Raw genomic sequence first — 16361 nt, 5'->3', positions numbered from 1 at the left:
TTTTTTGAGACAGAGTCTGGCTCTGTTGCTCAGGCTGGAGTGCAGTAGTGTGATCTTGGCTCACTGCAAACTCTGCCTGCCTCAGCCTCCCAAATAGCTGGCATTATAGGCACATGCCACCATGCCCCACTAATTTTTGTCTTTTTAGTAGAGACAGGGTTTCGACACGTTGGCCAGGCTGGTCTCAAACTCCTGACCTCAAGTAATTTGCCTTTCAGGGCCTCCCAAAGTGCTGTAATTATAGGCATGGCCCACCGCACCTAGCCCATTGTAGTTTTAAATATGCATGAGACTGGCCATATTGTGAGATATCTGTGACCTCTGTGGTGGGCTAAATTGCGTCTCCTAAAAAGACAAATTGAAGTTTTAATTCTTAGGATATGTCAATGTGTTACTATTTGGAAATTGGGTGTTTGTAGATGTAATTAGTTAAGATGAGGGCACAGTGGATTAGGGAAGGCCCTAAATCCAATGACTGACATCCTTATAAGAAGGTCACGTGAGACACAAACATACAGAGAGAAGAATGATATGTGAAGGTGGACAGAGACTGGAGTGATCTGTCTACAACCAAAGAACACCAGGACTGCTGTCGGTTACCAGCAGCAACAAGGAGCACAGAGCAGATTGTCCCTCCAAATCTCTAGAAGGAACCAGCCTGCTGCCACCTTGGTTCTTCTTCTAGCCTCCAGAACTATGAGAGAATAAATTTATGTTGCCATAAGCCATCTAGTGTGTGGTAATTTGATATGGCAGCTACAGGAACTAATAGGTTCCATCTTCACTAATAAATTCTTTCTGATGAAGATTTTTTCACCTTGTAAATGACTGAACACAGAATAATGGGTAGGTGGTAGTCTTATGAAATGACTATTTTTTGCCATAAAGGAATGAGAATTTTTTTAAGGATAGAATTCGGTATTAAATTCTCATTGCAGGTAATCTCAGAAAAGGCAAAAGTAACATTTTCTGTTCTAGTACAGTAAGACTCTGCCCACTGCTAGAATTGTTAGCAAATCTGTCGCCAGGAGTAGCTTGTGTCTCCCACATTTACCATTTAAAAAACAAAAACTGGGTAGCATGAGGCAAATTGCCAGAGAAGAGAATTTCTTTCCCATACTAGTAGAATAAATCCAGATTATCTTTGTGGTACTCAGGATGTCTGGTTTAGCACAGTGTAATGTTGTAACATTTTAACAGGCTATCTATTCATGGTCACTAATTCAATGCTTTCGAGGAGTTTTGCTAGAAAACAATAAGGAGGATTAAAGTTATTTACTGGGTGCAAGAAAAATTATGAAACATTTCTTATATTGTCAACCTCAGCTATAGATAAAGAGAAATGAAGATTTCTTCTTCATGAAAAAACAAATGTGAATATTTAAAAATTCAACTCATTGGGTGCAGTGGCTCATGCCTGTAATCCCAGCATTTTGGGAGGCCGAGGCGGACAGATCACCTGAGGTCGGGAATTCGAGACCAGCCTCACCAACATGGGGAAACCCCATTTCTACTAAAAATACAAAATTGGCTGGGTGTGGTAGTGCATGCCTGTAATCCCAGCTACTCAGGAGGCTGAGGAAGCAGAATTGCTTGAACCAGGGAGGTGGAGGTTGCAGTGTGCTGAGATCGTGCCACTGCACTCCAGCCTGGGAAACAAAAGTGAAACTCTGTCTCAAAAATAAATAAATAAATAAATAAATAAATAAAAATAAAATAATAAAATTTACTTCATCTTTTAGATCAAAAAGTCCTTATTTGTAATTCAAGGAAATATTTAAAAATCTACTGACAAGCTTTTATAGACTTTTAAAAATTTACTTAAAAAGGAAGATTAGATTGGGTGTGGTAGCATGTACTTGCAATCCCAACTACTCAGAAGGCTAAGGCAGGAGGATTGCTTGAGGCCAGGAGTTCAAGTCCAGCCTGGGCAACACAGTGAGACCCTCTCTCTTAATTTTTTTTTTTTTTTTTTGAGATGGAGTCTCACTCTTTTGCCCAGGCTGGAGTGCAGTGGTGTGATCTCGGCTCACACCTTTGCCTTCTGAGTTCAAGCGATTCTCTTGCCTCAGCCTCCTGAGTAGCTGGGATTACAGGCATCCACCACCATGCACGGCTAATTTTTGTATTTTTAGTAGAGACGAGGTTTCACTGTGTTGGACAGGCTGGTCTCAAACTCCTGACCTCGTGATCCACCCGCCTTGGCCTCCCAAAGAGCTGGGATTACAGGAGTGAGCCACCGCACCTGGTGAAAAAAAATTTTTTTTAAATAAAGAGAATAAGCTGGCAATACTTTAGAGCTGGCAAGCTATAGCCCATGGGCCAAAACCAGTCTGTTGCCTGTTGGTGTCTATAAAGTTTTACTGGAACATGGTCACATCCATTAGTTTACATATTATCTATGGCTGTTTTCGAGCTACAACTATAGAGCTAAGTGGCTGTGGCAGAGACCAGCTTTCAAAGCCTAAAGTAATTACTATTTGACCCTCTATAGAAAGAAGTGTCTGACCCATGATCTAGAGTGTCTCAAACTCCTAACTATGATCATAAATGCTATCACAAAGACAGAAAACCCTGAAGTCTCATTTGAGAAAGCAGTGATTATTCTGACCTGAGAACCTTGGGTGGAAATGACCCTTCAGGCTCTATTAATATGCATTATGATTTTTTATTTCTTCAAGGACCACCTGTGCCACCACCTAGACACTCCGTATCTACCTAACACAAAGCATGTGTATTCTACCATAGAAGAATCAGCCTCAACAGCTTTTATACTTACAGATGTTCTTCAAGCTTCTTTTTTAGAAGGACTGACTAAAAATGAAAAACAAAACTAGTTTATTACCTCACATTTTAGCTAAAACAGTATTTTAGGTTAAAAGTACAATAGTCATTAATTTTTTGAGCAAGCTCTCAGTAACCTGTTTGGTCAAAGAGCTCAAAACACAAAATGTACCCTAGTTTAAATCTCTTTATAAAGGAAGAGAACAGCCCTTAAGCGATGACAATCAGTATAAAATACCCACAGCCTGGATACATAAATTCTCTACTTATAGTCAGGCAAATGAATAAAATAGGAATTAAAAAGCCACTTAATTATAGACCTAATATTCCTGGATGTGGCAGGCAGACAGGACCGTAGTAATAATAAACTTCCCTTAAGACACTTATCTACTATACTGTTTTTCTTGAGTCATAATCAAGTGTTGGGTCCGTTTCTATAAATATATCTGACTTAATTAGTGACTTATGAAAATACACAGATTACAAATAATTTTTGCAATAGATGGTAATGTTTAGAATGGCAAATGCACAGCCTTTAATATGTTGGAGAATGCAGCTTTCACTGGGTAAAAAAAAAAGTCTCCTGAAAAGCAGGAGAGCAAAACTGACCTAAAAATAAACAACGTTTTCTATAGGACCACTAAATTTCATAATTAAACACTTATCGAGTACATACTATTAACAAATTTTATGAAATATTTCATATTGAGATAAATGGTTATATAATTAATTCAGCCAAAATCCAATTAACATAGGCTTATAAAACAAATTGTCCAATAAATCGACACCAGCGATGAGGGAAAAGGAACCCTCACACTAAGTTCTTTTGATAATGATTACCATAATTTTTTGTTCATTTCCATTCTAACACAGTGCTGTAATACTTCAAATTCACTTCTTTCCTCAACATGTTAACTATAGTTACATCAGCAGATCCACATGTCTTCTATCACTGCTCTCCAAATATATAAAAATATAACCCTATTAACTTTATTTTATAAAAAATTTAAAAAAAAATAAAGATGGGGTCTCACTTTGTTGCCCAGGCTGGTCTCGAACTTGTGGGATTCAGTGATCCTCCCACCTTGACCTCCCAAAGTCCTGGGATTACAGGTGTGAGCCACTGCGCCCGGCCAACTCTATTAACTTTCAATTATTGCTAATTTCTTCTTTAGCACAAGGCAAAATGTAAATACTTTTTAGAAACTTCAATTCTGTACTTAAGTTTTCATTAGACTCTAGCAGAACTTTAACTCTGAGATGATAAATAATAAAATAGTTAAATGGGTGGTTAATAAGCCAAACAATGCTCTAAATCGTTTCATAAACACTGTTGTATGTAAATCTCACAGCCTGTGTAGTAATAGCCCATCTTACAGCTGAGGAAGGGCAGGCTGGAGAACATTTCGTAGCTTTCAAGTGGCGGATCTAAAACCCAGGTCTGCCAGACCCCAGAGCCCATGCATGGCCTTCACTTCCAGGCTTCCAATGCTGCAGTGCCTCTCCAAACTAAAGACTGTTTCTACCAAAGCATGGGGCAGCAGGAGGGTAGACTGCATCCAGATAATTTATACAAACGAATAAATTATAATGGGATGGAACAGGAATGAGATGGGGAACAAAACCAAGAGCAGACTTCTCTTTGACCGACTCTTTAACATTCTGATATCCTTTGAATATCTTAATTGTAAAGGCCCTAAACTTATAAGGTTAGTAATCCAGATATTCATTTCGCACAAAACTACCTTAATTAAAATTTTCCGTACCATCAACTATGATGGCAGTCTAAATCCAAAAACTGCTCACTATATAAAAATGAAAAGGAAGCCATACTTACAATAGCCTTGAGCAGAAACCATGCCAAGAGACAGAGAGGACAAATTAGTATGAAGCAAACACAGCAGCCGAGAGAAGGAACGATTTAGCAATTCATGAACAGATAAAAGATATGCACTTTTTTCCCCCTGAGATAGAGTTTTGCTCTTGTTGCCCAGGCTGGAGTGCAGTTGCAAGATCTTGGCTCACTGCAACCTCCACCTCCAGGTTCAAGCAATTCTCCTGTCTCAGCCTTCTAAGTAGCTGAGATTACAGGCACCCGCCACCATACCCAGATTTTTTGTATTTTTCGTAGAGACAGGGTTTCGCCATGTTGGGCACGCTGGTCTCAAACCCCTGACCTCAGGTGATCTGTCCATCTCGGCCTCCCAGAGTGCTGGGATTACAGGTGTAAGCCACAGTGCCCATCCAAGATATGCACTTTTTAAAAAGAAATGTACATTTTTCTTTTTTCTACAGTTTCCTCATCCTGTCTTGTTCTCTGAAGTTTTATATATTGTGGCTAGCTCAAATTATCCATACAGCTGGATATAACAAGGTTTTTCTGCTTCCATACTAAAAACAAATGACATAAAAAATATATTAAAAATGTTCAACCCCTTCTACTCTGACTTAAGATCTCATGAAAAAACTGTGCTTTTGATAACAGAAGCTGGCAGAAATTATGTTTTCTTCTCCAGAGGGGACTGCTTCCTTTGGCAGGTTGCTTTATGTGTTGCACATTCCCAAGATGCAACACTCTAGGTTAGAGAAAGAGAAAAGTAAGACAAAAACATAAAAAAAATTGCTGGGCAAGAACCACGTATGCTGTATTGCACTGCTTATTTTTCTAAGCCATTTGGAGGCACACTTTCAGCTATCTGAATCTTTTCTACTTATAGAAAAGAGTTCAGAGCAAAGTTCTGCTTAGTTTACAACAAGACATCTGGATAGTCATATAAATGGACTAATTTATGTAAATATTGCTTCACAGGGTTGGCATCTCACCTCTGAAATACATTCTGTTAAAGTAAAGGCCCACAGCACATTTAATTAGATTTGATAACCATAGTGATACCTAATCAAGCTATCCCAAATTATCTTTTGAAGAAAAATGCTTTTATGTTTTTTTATTTATGTTTTAATGTAAGAGAACCATGCACAATGGCCATCCTTGTAACACTGAAGTGTAAGCTGATTCTAATATTTTGCCATTTTTACTTCCTATGTACCACATGCCCTTCCTTCCTTCCCATAACAAATCAATAAAAGTCTCCTATGAATCTGGGAGACCAGAATCGATTTTACATTGATCTCAGTTTAAGGAGCCTAGCGATTACACTGAATTAAGAAATGTTGCCCACTTTAGTTCATCTGTAAGATACTTAATTAGACTTAACAATATTTTAATACACTAATGGTAATTTGGTTTCACCTCTTCGTGACTTAGCATTTTGGATAAAAACATGTTTTAAATTTTAATAAGGGCATAAGGAAGTTTAAATGTTGGTGACAATTTTAGGAATCAGAAATCAATCTGGGAATCTAAGAAGGCATGCCAACTTATTAAGGGATGAGCTAACATTACACATGTTAGAATGATGGGCATATTGCCAATATACAAGAGATGATGTCTGGAGAAACTCATTAAACTAGGCCATGGCTGAGCTTTTTGTATCCAATATTCTCAAGTTTTAAATAACATATTTAACTCCTTTTCTTTGCTTCTTTCTGTTTTTATACCCTCTTATGTTAATAAAGCTGAACGGAATTGGCTATATCTATAATTTAGAAGTTAATCCTCCAAAATGACTCTATCAATGGAAACAAACATTTATGCTCAAATGCGAGAGTTTATAGCAAATTACATTGGTAACAGGAAAAAAACAAAACAGCTGGTTGAAGCAAAGACTGATCACCAAAATTTAGTTTTTTCTCCTCTTTACACTATTTTTGAACACTCTAAGTCTTAGTTCTGTTGTTTACTATTCATTAAATATACAGGATTTGCAAAATTTGACTTACTTAAACTTTTGTCAGAGACTGATGACTGTGCTACCCGAGCACTGTGCTAGAAGGTTAACATGCAGGCTGTGAAGAAAGGCAGTCCTTGGCTAATATATTTACCCTATTCTAATCAGAGTGTGCAGAGCTGTGACAGAGACACAGTGTGCTGGGGGATGTAAAAAAAGGGCCAGTGTTGGGGAAGCGAAGGAGTAAGAGGGATTCAGAAATATAGAGATAATGCAATTCTAGGGACGGCATTATTTTCTTCAATATGACTTTTACATTAAAAATTTCTACTTGAACATTTCAAATTTCCCCTAGCAATTTTTTTTGACCAAAGGGGAAAAACCCTACACTTCATCTTTGAATACTGAGTGGAGGACATTTAAAATACGAAGCCTCAATTAATTCCTCAGTTGGTAACTATAAATAAACTTCTAATTCCCAGCAGAGTGAATCTGAAGAAACAATAAAGTAGTATCTGGTCCTTTTTATAAGAAATATTAGTATAAAGGAAAACACTGTTTCTTTTCTATAACCAATATAATACTATATTATTTTGATAGAAAATATCAAATAAAAAATAAGTTATTTCTCAACATTGTGAAACTGATGGACTATGATTGGTGCATATTAAAACTTACATCTTCTGCTTTCGAGCCTTGATCCTGTAAAGATTTTTGCAATTCTTCAACTTGTGACTGTACTTCCAGAAGTCTTTGATTTACCAGCCTGGAAATGAAATGTGCATTAATTTTCCAAGTGGTGACTTATGTATGCCTTTGTTCCTTAGGTTGTCATATTAGTTAGAAGGTATAATTAGCAAAATAAAGTCTCATGTTATAGCAGTAGTAGTACAGTAGTGGCCTAATGTCATGAGTAGCAGCTTATTTTTCTGATTATTTTTGGTACTGACTGGAATTTCAAATGACATCCAACACAGTGTTTGGGTGGGCACATATTTTAAAACCAATGTACTTAGGTATATTTATTTCTCTGAAGTTTACTTCAATACATATTTATGAAGACTATGTGTCAAAGATTGTGCTCAGCACTAGTATTAAAAGATCTCTGCACCCAGGCAGGGCATGGTGGCTCATGCCTGTAATCCCAGCACTTTGGGAGGCCAAGGTGGACAGACTGCTTGCACTCAGGAGTTTGAAATTAGCCTGGGCACATGGTAAAACCCCATCTCTACCAAAAATACAAAAATTAGCCAGCATGGTGGTAAGCACCTGTAAGTCCCAGCTACACTTGTGGGGCTAAGGTGGAAGGATTGCTTGAGCCCAGGAGGTTGAGGCTGAAGTGAGCTGTGTTCATCCCACTGCACTCCAGTCTTGGCAACAGAGTGAGACCCTGACTCACAAAAAAAAAAAGATCCCTGAACTCATGGAATTAAAGTCTCGGGGGGAGGCAAAAGTGTAAAAAATAAAATACAATCAGATAAAAACTTCAAAGTAGTACACAGATGCATACAAAAATAATGGTCAAAGACACAATAACTCTCTGGAGGATTTAAAATACACAGAACTTGAAATGAGACTAGAACAACAAATAAAACACCGGTCGGTTAAGGGCAGAAAGGAGACTCAAGACAGAGGTCGGCATGTCCAATGTATGCAGAAAAATGAGAGGAAGCAGTGAATTTAGGAATGGTACGGAGGCAGGTATGTTACAAGAGGAAGAATGGCTGGAGAGAAACAGGGGAGCGGGGGGGGGAAAGGAGATCAGCACAACCCTGTATAGAATGCAAAGTGTTTGCTGGGATTATCCTGTAATCAGTAAGCCTCAAGGCAGGCTGAAACTGGAATAACTCAGACAACCTTCAATAATGCTAATTTCACAGCTTGACTTTCATTTCTTTTTTTTTTTTTGAGTTAGAGTCTCACTCTGTCACCCAGGCGGAGTGCAATGGCGTGATCTCGGCTCACTGCAACCTCCGCCTCCTGTGCTCAAGCGATTCTTGTGCCTCAGCCTCCCGAGTAGCTGGGATTACAGATGCATACCACCAAGCCTGGCTAATTTTTGTATTTTTAGTAGAGACAGGGTTTCACTATGTTGGTCAGGCTGGTCTCAAACTCCCGACCTCAGCTGATCCACCTGCCTCGGCCTCCCAAAGTGCTGGGATTACATGCATGAGCCACTGCACCTGGTTCACAGCTTGACTTTCATAAATTCTCTAGGTCATAATGCAACATTCAGGAGACCAATTGGCTTCCAAGGTCTTAGGTGATATTGAAGGATTGCAAGAAGGGGAAAACACAGTCAGACAGATCATACAGCTTTTATGTCAGACAGATTAGTTTTAAAATGGAAGATATTATTAAAAAGGTTCAAGAGCAGGCATGAAGATGAGAGGAAGCTATTATTACTAAATATGCCTGAAATAGGCACAGTGGAGGAACTATCTTGAGAAAAGGCAAAATAATACAAGGATTTTGGTATTCACTGAGGAAGGGAAGATAGGACGAACGGGATGAGAAAGAAACACAAGGATTTTATGTTTATTGAAAATGAAATGCCTAGAAATCTGTCAAACAGCTAGATACCTCAATCCAAAGCACAGAGAAGACAGAACCGAACATACAGATTTGGGAGCCATTTGGAGTTAACTGAGGCCACAAGCAAAGACGTTATTGTCTAGGAAGAGTATGAAAAATAGTGTAAAAGACTAACAAAGATGGCCCATGGAGGATCTACCAAGGGGTAAAAACAGGAACCTCATCCTGAAGAATATCAGACAATGAGAGAGAATATAAGAGAAGAGTATTATTGAAATAAAAAATGTGAAGAAAGATGAACCGAATAACAACACTGAATATAGTAGAAAGATGAGAAAAAATAACGTCTTGAGTGCTGCTACTAGGCTGGCCATTTAAGAGATGACCGGTTATCTTAGTAAGAAATACTTTTGTGAAATGATAGTAGTAGAAGCCAGACTGCTCCAAATTAAAAACAAAACAAGGCAATGACTGTTTAGAATCCAAACAACCAAAATGTTTAATAAGAAATTTTTTTACTTAAATTATAAGAAACTATAGGTTTATAATTTAGAAAGGATCTCAATAAAAGTTTAATTAAAACTATAATAACTTTTCACATTAAGGTAAAAAAATCTGAGTGGTTTTGAGTAATAAAAGAATAAATTATCTTAAAAATCCACATTCAATATTGGACACAGGTCCATAAACACACTACTAATAATACTGTAATACTGTTCAATCTTTCCAGAAAGCAAAATGGAAACCCAACTAAAAGATTATTTTAACTATCCATCTTAGTCATTTTTGAGATTATTTCATCAAACAACACTGTTTGCCTACGAGGTGGAAGCCATTGTAAACATCATAAAACACAATCCAGTATGCTCTAAGATGTTCTTTGGAATGGTTTAAGATAGCTAAATTCCCTCAATGGGGAATAGATGAGCAAAAGTGGTTAAAGTATGAAGTATGTAAGCAGCATAACTATAAGAAAATATATATTTAAAAATGTACATCTATAAAATACTCAAAAAATTGAAATAATATCAAGCATATTCTCTAAACACAATAAAACTAGAAATCAGTAACAAAAGAAATTGTGGAAACTATACAAACACATGGAAATTAAACAGTATGTTCCTGAATGACCAGTAGGTCAATGAAAAAATCAAGAAGGAAACAGAAAAATGTATTCAAACAAATAATAATGGAAACACAACATACCAAAACCTGTGGGATACAGCAAAAGCAGTACTAAGAGGGAAATTTATGGGTATAAGCACCTACATCAAAAAAAGAGAAAACTTTTAAATAAACAACCTAACAATGCCACTTAAGAAACTAGAAATGGAAGAACAAACCAAACCCAAAATTAGTAGAAGAAATAATAAAGATCAGAGCAGGCTGGGCATGGTGGCTCACACCTGTTACCCCAGCAATTTGGGAGGCTAATGTGGGAAGATCACTTGAGGTCAGGAGTTTGAGACCACCCTGGCCAACATGGCGAAACCCCATCTCTACTAAAAATACAAAAATTAGCTGGGTGTGGTGGCGCATGCCTATAGTTCAAGCTACTCCGGAGGCTGAGGCAGGAGAATCATCTGAACCCAGGTGGCGGTGGCTGTAGTGAGCCAAGTTCACGCCACTGCACTCCAGCCTGGCGACAGAGTGAGACTCTGTCTCAAAACAAACAAACAAAAAATAAAAATAAAAAATAAGGATCAGAGCAGAAATACTCTGTCTCAAAACAAACAAAAAATAAAAATAAAAAATAAGGATTAGAGCAGAAATAAATGAATTTGAAATGAAGAAAACAATACAAAACAGCAACAAAACAAAAACCAGTCTTTTAAAAAGATAAACTGACAAACCTTTAGCTAGACTAAGAAAAAAAGAGAAAAGACCCTAATAAATAAAATCAGAGATGAAAAATGAGATATTACAACTGATACTGGAGAAATTAAAAGGATTATTGCTGGTTACCATGAGCAACTATATACCAAAATATTAAAAAATCTAGAAGAAATGGATAAATTCAGAGACACATAAAACCTACTAAGATTAAATAATGAAGAAATCCAAAACCTGAAGAGACCAATAGCAAGTAATGAGACTGAAACCATAATAAAAAGTCTCCCAATAAAGAAAGGTCCCAGGTCTGCTGACCTCACTGGCAAATTCTACAAAACAATTAAGGAAGAACTAATACCAATCCTACTCACATTATTCTGAAAAATAGAGGAGGAAGGAATACCTCCAAACTCATTCTACATGGCCAGTATTACTCTGATACCAGAAACAGATAAAGACACATCAAAAAACAAAACAAAACTAGAGGCCAGGAACGTTGGCTCACACCTGTAAACCCAACACTTTGGGAGGCTGAGGCAGACGGATCACCTGAAGTTAAGAGTCTGAGGCCAGCCTTGCCAACATAGTGAAACCCTGGCTTTACTAAGCCACTGCACTCCAGCTTGGGCGATAGAGTAAGAATGTATCTTTAAAAAAAAAAAAGTATAGGCCAACGTAACCAATTGATATTGACGCAAAAATCCTCAATAAAACACTAGCAAACCAAATTCAGCAACACATTAAAAAGATCATTTATTATGTTCAAGTGGGATTGATCCCAGGTATGCAAGGATGGCTCAACATACTCATATCAACGAATATGACACATTATATCAACAGAATGAAGGACAAAAAAAATCATTTCAATTGATGTTGAAAAAGCATTTGATAAAATTCAACATCCATTCATGATAAAAACCTTAAAAACACTGCGTATAAAAGGAATAAACCTCAATATAATAAAAGTTACATACGAGAGACCCAAAACTAGTACAGTACTGAATGGGGAAAAACTGGAAGTTTTTCCTCTAAGATCAGGAACAGGACAAGGATGCTCACTTTCACCCTGTTATTCAAACACAGTACTAGAAGTCCTAGCTAGAGCAATCAGACAAGATAAACAAGAAAAAGAAATAAATGGCATCCAAATTACAAAGGAATAAGTCAAATTATAAATCAACATACAAAAATCAGTAACATTTCTTTTCTTTTTCTTTTTTTTTTTTTGAGGCAGAGTCTTGCTTTGTTGCCCAGGCTGGAGTGTAGTGGCACCATCTTGGCTCACTGCAACCTCCACCTTCTGGGTTCAAGGAATTCTCCTGCCTCAGCCTCCCAAGTAGCTAGGACTACGGATGACCACCACCATGCACAGCTAATTTTTGTAATTTTAGTAAAGACGGGGTTTCACCATGTTGGCCAGGCTGGTCTCGAATTCCTGACCCTGTGATACGCCCACCTTGGTCTCCCAAAGTGCTGGGATTACAGGCGTGAGCCACTGCGCCCGACCACAAAAATCAGTAACATGTCTATATGCCAACAGCAAACAATCTGAAAAAGAAATAAAGAATCCCATTTATGATCACTACAGATAAAATAAAATACCTAGGAATTAAGCAAATAAGTGAATTATCTCTATAATTAAAACTATAAAACACTGATGCAAGAAACTGAAGACACAAAAAAATGGAAAAGATATTCTATGGTCATGAATTAGAAGAATCAGTATTGTTAAAATGTCCATGACAGGTGTGGTGGCTCACACCTGTGATCCTAGCTCTTAGGGAGGCAGAGACGGGAGGATAGCTTGAGCCCAGGAGTTTGAGACCTGCCTGGGCAATTTAGTGAGATCCAGTAATCTACTAAAAGAAAAAAAAAAAAAAGACAAAGTACTCCGTATGTCCAAGCTCTATACTTTGGCATATTGTTGGCCAGGCATGGTGGCTCACACCTGTAATCTCAGCACTTTGGGAGGCTGAGGTGGGTGGATCACCTGAGCTCAGGAGTTTGAGACCAGCCTAGCCAACATGGTAAAACCCTATCTCTACTAAAAATACAAATATTAACTGGGTGTGGTGGCACACACCTGTAATCCCAGCTACTAGTGAGACTGAGGCAAAAGAATCTCTTGAACCTGGGAGGTGGAGTTTTCAGAGAACTGAGATTGCATCAGTGCACTCCAGCCTGGCTGACGGAGGGTGACTTCATCTAAATAAAAAAGTCCATACTACCCAAAGCTATCTACAGATTCAATGCAATCCCTATCAAAATACCAACGAAATTCTTCACAGAAATAGAGAACAAAATCCTAAAATTTCTATAGAACTACAAAATACCCAGAACAGCCAAAGCTATCCTAAGAAAAAAAAATGGAGGAATCACTCTACCTGACTTCAAATTATACTACGGAACTATGGTAACCCAAACAGCATGACCCTGCCATAAAAACAGGCACACAAACCAGTGGAACAGAACAGAGAACTCAGAGATAAATCTACATATCTACAGTGAACTCATTTTGACAAAGGTGCCGAGAACATATTCTGGGGAAAGGGCAGTCCCTTCAATAAATGTGCTAGGAAAACTAGATATCGCTATGTAAAATAATGAAACTAAACCCCTATCTCTTGACATATAAAAAAGTCAAATCAAAATGGATCAAAGATTTAAATCTAAGACCTGAAACTATGAAACTACTAAAAGAAAACTGGAGAAATGCTCCAGGACATTGGTGTGGGCAAAAATTTCTTGGGTAAATACTCCACAAGCCCAGGGAACCAAAGCAAAAAGCAACAAATGGGATTGTATCAAGTTAAAAGGAAACAAATCAACAAAGTGAGAGATAACTCACAGAATGGGAGAAAATAGGTGCAAATTCCCCATCTGACAAGAGATGACTAACCAGAATACACAAGGAGCTGAAACAACCCTAAAGGAAAAACTCTAATAATCCTATTTTTAAAATAGGCAAAAGGAAGGCTGGGTGTGGTGTCTTATACCTGTAATCCCAGCACTTTGGGAGGCTGAGGTGGGTAGATTGCTTGAGCCCAGGAGTTCAAGACCAGCCTGGGCAACATGACAAAATCCCATCTCTACAAAAAAATTAAACAAAATTAGCTGGGCATGATGGTACATGCCTGCAACCCCAGCTGCTTGGAAGATGAGGCAGGAGGATCACTTGAGCCCAGGATGTTGAGGCTGCAGTGAACTGTGGTTGTGCCACTGCACTCCAGTCTGGGTGATGGGGTGAGATCCTGTCTCAAAAAAAAAAAAGATAAAAGACCTACACAGATATTTCTCTAAAGAGGCTGGGCATGGTGGTTAATGCCTATAACACCAGCACTTTGTGAAGCTGAGGCGGAAGGATCCCTCAAGTCCAGGAGTTTGAAACCAGGCTGGGCAACATAGGGAGACCCTGTCTCTCCAGAAAATTAATAAACTAGCCAGGCATGGTGGTGTGTGCCTATAGTCCCAGCTACTCAGAGGCTGAGATGAGAGGATAGCTTGAGTCTGGGAGGTTGAGGCTACAGTGAGCTGTGATCATATCACTGCACTCCAGCCTGGGTGACAGAGTAAGATCCTGTCTCAAAAAATAATAAAAAACAAAAAAAATTAATAGGCACAGAAAATGTGGTATATGTAGATGTAGACAACCAGAGCACTATTGAGCCATAAAAAAGAATAAAAGCCTATTATTTCTAAAAATATGGATGAAACTGAAGTTCATTAAGTTAAATAAACCAGGCACAGAAAGACAAACTTTGCATGCCCTCACTTATTTGTGGGAGCTAAGAATTTTAAAAATTGAACTCATGGAGCTAGAGAGTAGAACGATGGTTACCACAGGCTGGGAAGGGTAGTGGGGAGAGGTGGGGAGGGTTAATAGGTACACAGAAATAGAAAGAATTAATAAGATCTAGTATTTGCTAGCACAACAAAGTGATTATAGTAAAAAAATAATGTAATTGTACATTTAAAAATAACTAAAATAGTATAATGGGATTTGTTTGTAACATAAATGATAAATCCTTGAGATGATGGATACCCCATTTACCCCAATATGATTATTATGCACTGCATGCCTGTATCAAACTATCTCCTGTAATCCATAAAACCGACTATGTACCCATAAAAATAAAAAATAAATTAAAAAGTTCATCTACAAAATAAATGAGGATTATAATGCCTACCTCGTGGGTTGTTTAAAAGACTGAGATAATATACAAAATGTGTCAGGGCCGAGTGCGGTGGTTCACGCCTCTAATCCCAGCACTTTGGGAAGCTGAGGTGGGCGGATCACAAGGTCAGGAGTTCCAGACCAGCCTGGCCAATATCATGAAATCCCATTTTTCTAAAAATATAAAAATTAGCCAGGCGTGGTGGCAGGCTCCTGTAGTCCCAGTTCCTTAGGAGGCTGAGGCAGGGGCGTCGCTTGAACGCAGGAGATGGAGATTGCAGTGAGCCAAGATCTCGCCACTGCACTCCAGCCTGGGTGACAGAGCAAGACTCTTATCTCAAAAAAAATAAATAAATAAATAAATACACACACACACACACACACACACACACACACACACACACAAAGTGTGTCTAGCAGAGTCCCTGCACATTGCAGGTATTTTATCAATGTGAATTGCCTCTACCTTCTTTCTCCCACTTTAGGGAATGATATAGTTAACATTTTAATCAAAGTCTAATTGCCAAATACATAAAGTTGTGGGATACAGAAAGAAGGGTGAGCTTGTAATCACAGAACACTCTGAGAGGTAGAGAAACAGGATCAGGTCTACTCTGACGGAATTTCTGGGGAATACTGATGTGGCTCCCCTCTCAACCCTCCACTCTCTTCTAATAGTGTTTGAGGATTGGTGGGTATTACAGATTCGGTAAAAGTGCTCACTCTTGAGAAAACTAATTAGAAAGGACTTTAGAGGTCTAGGGCAGACTTTGCCTTCTGACAGGTGATATACATGGGCAGTGAGCAAACTGTAACAGACTCAGTGGGATCCAGTGTTGAAAACTAGTAGGAAATTAAGTTAGAGTCAAGGTAATATAAATACTAATTAAATTCAGTAAGAACAAACTTAAAGTAAGTCACTTAGGAGAAAAAGCATCCTGTGAGAGGAAGACAGGAAAAGGAATAAATATTGTGCAAACATAGTAGAAGATAAATTGGCAAGAAAGAGAGTATGGAGGCTGGGCGTGGTGGCTGAGGCCTGTAATCCCAGCACTTTGGGAGGCCAAGGCGGGCGGATCACGAGGTCAAGAGATCGAGACCATCCTGGCCAACATGGTGAAACCCCGTCTCTACTAAAAAATACAAAAATTCGCTGGGCATGGTGGCACGTGCCTGTAGTCCCGGCTACTTGAGAGGCTGAGGCAGGAGCATTGCTTGAACCTGGGAGGCAGAGGTTGCAGTGAGCC

At 38.4% G+C, this 16361-nt stretch overlaps 1 protein-coding gene across 2 annotated transcripts in view; it reads right to left on the bottom strand.

The window, feature by feature from the left end:
* HOOK3 (hook microtubule tethering protein 3) overlaps positions 1 to 16361 on the bottom strand; it is a 122405-nt gene that overhangs the window by 13984 nt on the left and 92060 nt on the right. The window contains exons 16-18 of one of the 2 annotated variants that reach the window (XM_037744767.1): positions 7251 to 7338; positions 4622 to 4627; positions 2780 to 2814 (exon numbers count right to left, since the gene is read on the bottom strand). In XM_037744767.1, coding sequence (XP_037600695.1) covers positions 2780 to 2814; positions 4622 to 4627; positions 7251 to 7338 — 129 coding nt within the window. The remainder of the gene's footprint in view (positions 1 to 2779; positions 2815 to 4621; positions 4628 to 7250; positions 7339 to 16361) is intronic. The other variant, XM_017545975.2, reaches the window with a different exon arrangement.

The sequence above is a fragment of the Cebus imitator genome, unplaced genomic scaffold (genome assembly GCF_001604975.1).
Source record: "Cebus imitator isolate Cc_AM_T3 unplaced genomic scaffold, Cebus_imitator-1.0 Scaffold183, whole genome shotgun sequence".
In the NCBI taxonomy this organism is placed as follows: Eukaryota; Metazoa; Chordata; class Mammalia; order Primates; family Cebidae; genus Cebus; species Cebus imitator.
The sequence above is the reverse complement of the archived record's forward strand: the minus strand, read 5'-3'. Positions and strand labels throughout refer to the sequence as shown.